This window comes from Nicotiana tomentosiformis, chromosome 7 (genome assembly GCF_000390325.3).
Source record: "Nicotiana tomentosiformis chromosome 7, ASM39032v3, whole genome shotgun sequence".
NCBI classification, from domain to species: Eukaryota; Viridiplantae; Streptophyta; class Magnoliopsida; order Solanales; family Solanaceae; genus Nicotiana; species Nicotiana tomentosiformis.
In genome coordinates, this window is record NC_090818.1 from 83,733,108 (window position 1) to 83,741,142 (window position 8,035).

At 43.3% G+C, this 8,035-nt stretch overlaps 1 protein-coding gene across 1 annotated transcript; it reads right to left on the reverse strand.

Annotated features, from left to right (window-relative positions):
• Positions 1 to 1,815: 1,815 nt before the first annotated feature.
• On the reverse strand, positions 1,816 to 3,155 carry LOC138895914 (uncharacterized). The gene is made up of 2 exons (XM_070180670.1): positions 2,788 to 3,155; positions 1,816 to 2,701 (listed from the first exon to the last, which is right to left on the reverse strand). The coding sequence occupies exons 1-2, from the start codon at positions 3,153 to 3,155 to the stop codon at positions 1,816 to 1,818; spliced, it is 1,254 nt and encodes a 417-aa protein (XP_070036771.1).
• Positions 3,156 to 8,035: the final 4,880 nt, after the last annotated feature.

Sequence of the window (8,035 nt, forward strand, 5' to 3'; positions counted from 1 at the left end):
TCTTTCTACTCAAGGCATCGGCCACCACATTGGCCTTCCCGAGATGATACCGAATTGTAATATCATAGTCCTTTAGCAGCTCCAACCATCTCTGCTGTCTCAAATTTAGATCCTTTTATTTGAACAAGTGCTGGAGACTCTGATGAACTATAAATACCTCACATGAAGCACAATTGAGATAATGCCTCCAAATCTTCAATGCATGAACGATGGATACTAACTCCATTCTTCTCATGTGGCTTCAACTGACGCGAAGCATAAGTAATCACTCTACCACTTACATCAACACACACCCAATACCGATCCGAGAAGCATCACAATACACTATATAAGAGCCTGACGCTGAAGGCAAAACTAGAACTAGAGCTGTGGTCAAGGAAATCTTGAGCTTATGAAAGCTCTCCTCACACTCATTCGGCCACCTAAACGGAGCACTCTTCTTTGTCAATTTGGTCAAAGGCACTGCAATGGATGAGAAACCCTCCACAAAGCGACGATAATATCCGGCCAAGCCGAGAAAGCTCCGAATCCTAGTAGTTGAAGATGGTCTGGGACAACTCTGAACCGCCTCTATCTTCTTTGGTTCCACCTTAATCCCCTCACTGGACATCACGTGCCCCAAGAACGCCACCGAACTAAGCCAAAACTCACACTTGGAGAACCTGGCATAAAGCTTCTCCTCCCTTAACCGCTGTAGTACAATCCTCAAATACTGGGCATACTCCTCCAGGCTACGTGAGTACACCAGGATATCAATAATGAATACTATAACAAACGAATCAAGATATGGCTAAAATACACTGTTCATCAGATGCATGAATGCTGCTGGGGTGTTGATCAGCCCAAAAGACATCACAAGGAAGTAATAGTGACCATAACGTGTCCTGAATGCCGCCTTTAGAATTTTCGAGTACCAAATCTTTAACTGGTGATACCCAGACCTCAAATTAATCTTAGAGAACACTCTCGCTACCTGAAACTGGTCAAATAGATCATCAATGCATGACAAAGGATACTTGTTCTTGATTGTGACTTTGTTCAACTACCTATAGTCGATGCACATCCGCATAGTACAATCCTTTATTCTTCAAAAATAGAGCCGGTGTACCTGAAGGCGACACACTAGGCTGAATAAACCCCTTATCAAGGAGCTCATGAAGATGATATTTTAATTCCTTCAACTCAGCTGGCGCCATATGGTACGGAGGAATAGAAATGGGTTGAGTGACCATCACCAAGTCAATACCAAAATCAATATCCTGTCGGGTGGCATGCTCGACATGTCGGCAGGAAACACATCCGAAAAGTCTCGTATTACCGATGCAGAATCAATAGTAGAGGTATCAGCACCAACATCCCTCACAAAGGCTAAATATGACAGACACACATTTCCAACCATACATTGGGCCTTCAGATAAGAAATCACCCTGCTGGGAACATAATCTTGAGAACCTCTCCACTCGATCCTTGGCAACTAGCCCGCCATCGCCAATGTCACGACCTTAGCGTGACAATGCAGAATAACATGACATGGAGATAGCCAATCCATACCCAAAATCACATCAAAATCAACCATATTAAGCAATAAAAGATCGACTCTAGTCTCCACTACCCTAATAGTCACTACACATGACCGATACACACTATCTACAACAATAGTATCGCCCACCGGCGTAGATACATGAACAAGTGAAACTAAGGACTCATGGGGCATATCCAAATAACAAGTAAAATAGGATGATACATAGGAATAAGTAAAACCAGGGTCAAATAATGTGGAAGCATCCCTGTGGCATACTGAAATAATATCTGTGATCACTGCGTCAGAAGCAATGTCCCCGGTCTGGCAGGGATAGCATAGAACCGAGCCTGACCACCACCTGATCGGCCTCCCCCTCTAGGGCGACCCCTAGCTACCTGGCCTCTACCCCGAGCTGGCTGAGCGGGTGGTGTAACTGCTGGTGTTGGTATCATCGGTATAGAACTCTGCTGTGGAACCCCACTCAATAATCTAGGGCAATCCCTCTTGAGATGACTCAAGTCCCCACACTCAAAATAACCCCTCCTCTGACGGAACTGCTGCTCTTGATAACTCGAGGAACTGCCTGTAGAAACTTGAGCAGATGAGTCATGGTGAGAACTCTGCGCTGGTAATGCACTGAATGATGACTGACCCAAATGAGCATTGTAAGAACCATGGCTAACTGATGCACCACGATGAGCTGGACGAGATGTTTGAGTGGGCCTATAAGGATGACCCCTGCTGTGGTGGGACTGACCCCCAGAAGAAACACCACAGAAACCACCCGAACCACGAGGCCTCTTGGCCTCCCTCTCCTCATACTCCTGACTATGGAACAACTCTAGTCGCCGAGCAATGTCAACCACCTCGTCGAACCTAGCACCTGATACACTCTCCCGAGTCATAACAAAATGCAACTGATAGTTGAGGCCATCAATGAACCTCCTAATCCTCTCCCTCTCAGTGGGAACCAACCAAACAACATGATAATACAACTCAGAAAATCTCATCTCATACTGGGTCACATATATGCCCTCCTGGCGTGGCTGCTCAAACTGCCTATGCAACTCCTCCCCATGGGTCGGTGGCACAAACTTCTCCAAGAAGAGAACGGAGAACTCATTCCATGAAAGTGGTGCTTCACCGACTGGCCTGCTCCTCTCATAGGTCTCCAACAATCTGAAAACTGCCCAGTCAACTAAAACGTAGTAAATGAGATTCTAGTGGTCTCTTGAATACCCGCCGTGCGAAGAATTCGTTGGCACCTATCCAAGAAGTCCTGAGCATTCTCTGAGTCAGCCCCACTGAATGATGGAGGCTGGAGCCTCCCAAATCTCTCTAGTATCTTATGCTCCTCATCACTCATAACGAGACCCACCTGGGTCAGAGCAATTGCAATCGGCTGGGCTGGTAGTACCCCCGGTGTCTGAAGTCCCTGCCCCACCTGCTCTGGAGTGCGGGCGGGGGGTATCTGAGTACCTCCCCCGGCCTGAGAAGTGGCTGCTGCGGCTGGAACTGAAATTACCTTGGCAAGGCTAGTGCAAACAGTCAATATCTGGGCCAAAGCCTCCTGAAGGCCTAGAATCACAATAGGCACAGCTGGTGCTTGAGCTGGTCCCACCTGCTCAACCATATCTGGAACCTTCTCATGAGCTGGAGCAACTGGTGGGTCTGCAGGCGCCGCTCTAGCTGCTGTACGAGCTGTATCTCTGCCTCGACCACGGCCTCAGCCTCACGTGGCCCTAACTACTGGCCGTCCACCCGATCCGGTAGCACGTATCCTCACCATCCATGAGAGAATAGAATAACAAAAGTTTAGTTCCCGGAATTAACAAATTCGCACGACAAGAATACAAGAATGTGAAGTATTCGTAAGGGTTTGGTAGCCTCTCGAGGATAAGTACAGACGTTTCCGTACCTATCCGCAAGACTATACTAAACCTGCTCATGACTCGTGAGACCTATGTAACCTAGGCTCTGATACTAACTTGTCACGACCCAAAACTCAACCCGTCGTGATAGCGCCTATCATGATATTACGCAAGTCGAAAACTCATACATACCAATACTTTCAAATTCAAAATATACTAAAACATGTTTAAATAAATGAAAATCTCATAAAACTAGATGAAACGTCACAGCTCAATACAGAAATTTCCAAAACCTGGGTATCACTGAGTACATGAGCATCTATACTGTAACACAGTCTAAGATAATAGAACAGAATAAGCAAAAACTGAGAGATAAGGGAGGAGAGTCAAGGTCTGCGAACGCCAAAGTAATTACCTCGATAATCTCCGAACAGGTAAAACTCCACGATCAATAACCAACGTGCCTGGAAATGCCTGGATCTGCACACGAGGTGCAGGGTGTAGTATGAGTACAACCAACTCAATAAGTATCGTAAATAAACAAGGCAAGGTAAGAGAAGCTTAAATTATTGAGGATACTAGTAATTCCAGTGTAATTCTGCCTTTTTAAACCAACACAACACAATATTTAAAACTAACTCATTAAGCTTCGTGAAAAGAATATTCGTGTGTGCATGTGCACTTTTTCTCAAAGACCTTGCTCAAACAATACTATGGCATGTATAGGAAAGAAACCGGTAAATCAGATAAATGATCAAGAATATTCAAATTTCCATACACTGCACGGACAACTCACTTGTTGGACGGACAAATCATGTGCTAACAATAGAACCTGCACGGACAACTCACGTGCGACACAGACAACTCACGTGTCAATATTATTAATATATGGATCCGCACAGGCAACTCATATGCCAATAATATCGGTAAGTGAATCCTCACAGATAACTCACGTGTTGCACGGACAAATCACGTGCTGCACGGACAACTCACGTGCCAATAACATAATTCGCCCGGCATAGTCACAGGCCCCCAGTCCAAACATATCATACAGAAGCAATAAAACAAATATACATGTATGTGATGAATGAAATAAGATTCTCATGCTCCTGGACTGGTATAAGTGATATGCTAAAGTGTAGGCATGTTCAAAGTGTGCTATCGTAGCTCAAACCGGCAATTTCATCAATGAAAAGCATCTATCAAGTTCGTTCAGGGATTAAACCTCTATGTAGCCTCATCATGGCTCAAATAGATCACATAAACCGTTACAAAATGTGAGATATCATAGCTTAAATCTTAACAGTCATTTCTAGGCTTATAAGAGCCCGAGAACAACCCAAACATGAATATAAAATCCCAGTTCCCGCACATGGGCTCATCCCCACGCATGTGCACACACAAAAGCACGTGGGTATCACAACAATTCAGGCAACTGGTGCCTCAACCAAATTTAAATATGATACTTACCTCAAGCAAATAATCACTCCGCTAGCAAGCCCTTGCGTCGTGAATCTACTTCCGAACGCCTTGAATCTAGTCACAAACAGTTCGATACGATTAACTCAAGCCATTGGAATCAATTCCATATGAAAATGCTAAATTCTTAATCAAAAGTCAAATAACTCAAATTAGGTAGGAAATTCAATGGGGAAATAATATTGTTGCATAAAAATGATCAAGAGTGACTTACCTCAAGAAACTCCTCGAAATCCCTCTCAAAAATCGCCTTAGTCTGAGTTTGCAAAGTCCAAAATGATAAAATCACGAAAACCCTTCGACCTATATTCTGCCTAGTGCTTTTCGCACCTGCGAACCTTTTCTTCACTTATGCGGTCAAGTCTCTGCATCTGCGGAACTCACTTAAAACTCCACTCCATCACTTCTTCGGCCGCCAATCCCGCATTTGCGGGCTCGCTCCAGTGCAACCAGGTTCGCTTCTGCGAACTACCATTTCCAGCTCACCCTCCGCTTCTGCGGAGCCACACACGCATCTGCGGGTTCGCAGATGCAGTATTTCTGCACCTGTGACCCATCAGCAGCCCAGTCAAACTCGCTTTTGCAACGCCATCCCCGCACCTGCGGCCTCGCACCTTCGACCATGACCCTCACAGGTGTGATCACACCAGTCCAACCCTCATCAACAATCTCTCAAGTCCAAAATTCGATTCACTAACCCTCCGAAATCCACCCGAGGCCCATGGGACCTCAACTAAATATACCAACAAGTCCTAAAATATGATACAAACATAGTCAAGGCCTTAAATCATATCAAACAACAACAAAAACATGAATCACACCCCAATTCAAGCCTAATAAAAACTAAGAAATTCCAACTTCTACAATCGATGCCGAAACTTATCAAATCAAGTCCGATTGACCCCAAATTTTGCACACAAGTCACAAATGACACAACAGACCTTTCCAACTTCCAAAACCAAAATCCGAGCCCGGTAACCACAAAGTCAACTCTCAGTCAAAGTTCTCAACTTTCCAAACTTCTAATTTTTCAACTTTCGCCGTCTCTAGCCAAAATCAACTACGAACCTCCAAATTGCTATCCAGACACACTCCTAAGTCCAAAATAACCCAATGGAGCTATCGAAACCATCAAAACTCCATTCCGAAGTCATTAACACATAAGTCGACATCCGATTAACCTTTTGAACTTAAGCTTCCAACCTTGAGACTAAGTGTCTCAATTCATTCCGAAACATCCCCGGAACCGAACCTACCACCCTGACAAGTCACATAATGACAATTAAGCATATAAGAAGTAGTAAATGGGGGAACATGGCTATAACACTCGAAATGATCGGCCGGGTCGTTACCCAAGTTTTAGATAAAAATCCCAAATTTTACTCTTTGATTCCATGTTTTAGGTGTTGAAATCCGTGGGGTATCAAGATATATGATCAAATACAAGTAACAATTACTTACCCTCAAGGTTGGAGTGAAATGCCTCTTCAGAATCTCCTCATCCCATTCTCCAAAACTAAAAAATAGTGAAAATGAGCTAAATCCTGAAATCTGGACAAAATATACCCCTAGAGCCAATTCCTTAATCTTGAGTGAGCCCACACGATCGCGAAGGCTTGCCTGGCTCCTATGCGATCGTGACCTTCTCTCATGCGAAAAAAATACACACTCAGAAGACCCTATAGGATTGAGAACCTTCTTTACGTGATCGCAAAGCATAAATCACCCCGGTCAAGTTTCTTCTACGCGATCACGAGACTCAGCTCCACGATCGCGATGCACTACTCTGCACTAGTAAACTAGCATTTCAAACTCAATCTGAAATGCTCTAAAACCACTCCGAAACATACCCCAGCCCTGTTGACCCCGTCCAATTATCCTAACAAGTCCGTATACCCTATACCAACTTATTCAAAGGCTAAAAACACTAAAAATAATATCAAAACCATGAATCAAGCATCAAACCAAAATCTCAAGTTCTCTTAAGTTCAAAATTTTAGCTTTCAACTTGAAGTGCTGAATCAACTCCAGGCCACCCTAGACCTAAACCAAACATATGTACAAGTTCAAAATCACCATACGAACCTATTGGAACCTTCAAATCACCAATCCGATGTTATTTACCTATAGTGTTGACTTTGGTCCACTCTTCTAACCTTAAGCATCTAGTAGGAACTAAGCATCCCAAAACACTTCTGAATTTCTCGGAAATCGAATCCCCCTTCCCTACAAGTCAAAAACCATCAAACTAAACTACGAGGAGTCTCAAATAGAGGAATGGGGTTCTAAAACTCAAAATGACCGATCGAGTCTTTACATGATCTTCCTATTTGGATTTTAACTTATATACATTCCATTAATATAGGTCTTTGGCCAAGGAGGACTTAACCTAAGGCTTTGATTGAAAACCTGAGGTTAGTGAAGTCCAAGATTGGATTCTAAATTTGGCCACTTTGAAGCAAAAAATAAAGATTGTTCAAGTTTTGCACCGGAAGGTGATCTTGACAGCCCTTTGAAAAAGAAGAAAACAATATAGCAGGAAAAAGTCTAAGAGATCTAGGGTAATCAGAGACCTTCAAGATACACAATTCCTGATAAGGAGGATGACGGAGAGGAGATTCTGGATGTACATACTGATGATGTAGTTCCTGCTCTAGTTTCAAAATCCGTTGATATTTTGTTTGCTACTAGTTTTGATGGTCCTATAGATGAGGGCCATCTGATATTCTTCTAAAAGTATGGGCATTTGTATGCGCGTCGCCTTACATTTACTTGAATCTAGTGTATTTTCATATGGGTTGTGATTAGTTGAGCTTACTTTGGTGTTCATATGTGTAAGAATTGATCAAGAGAGAAACAGAATGAATGTGCACGAGTTGAACTGAAAAATGAAGAAAATTTGAAGAGGTGCACACCTGGCGCCTAGGCCAGCCGTCACAACCCAAAACCCACTTTAGGCCGTGATGGCATCCAACGTCGCCGTTAGGCAAGCCAACGGTGAACTATCACATTAATTGTTCATTTTATTACTTTGAAATCATAAATTTTATTAAGGAAGGTAATTTACGCTTTTAAATCAACGGGAACGTACATAAGTAGTAGTTTATAAAAGAAATGAAAGGCGATAATAATATATAAATCTGTAAGCAACAACTAGCATATC

Bases quoted from the DNA above. Each gene is read 5' to 3' on its own strand.
- LOC138895914 (XM_070180670.1), bottom strand. From the start codon at position 3,155: ATGGTTGAGCAGGTGGGACCAGCTCAAGCACCAGCTGTGCCTATTGTG. The intron at 2,702-2,787 runs GTGCCAACGAAT...GGCAGTTTTCAG, and splicing joins GCTCAGGACTTCTTGGATAG to ATTGTTGGAGACCTATGAGA.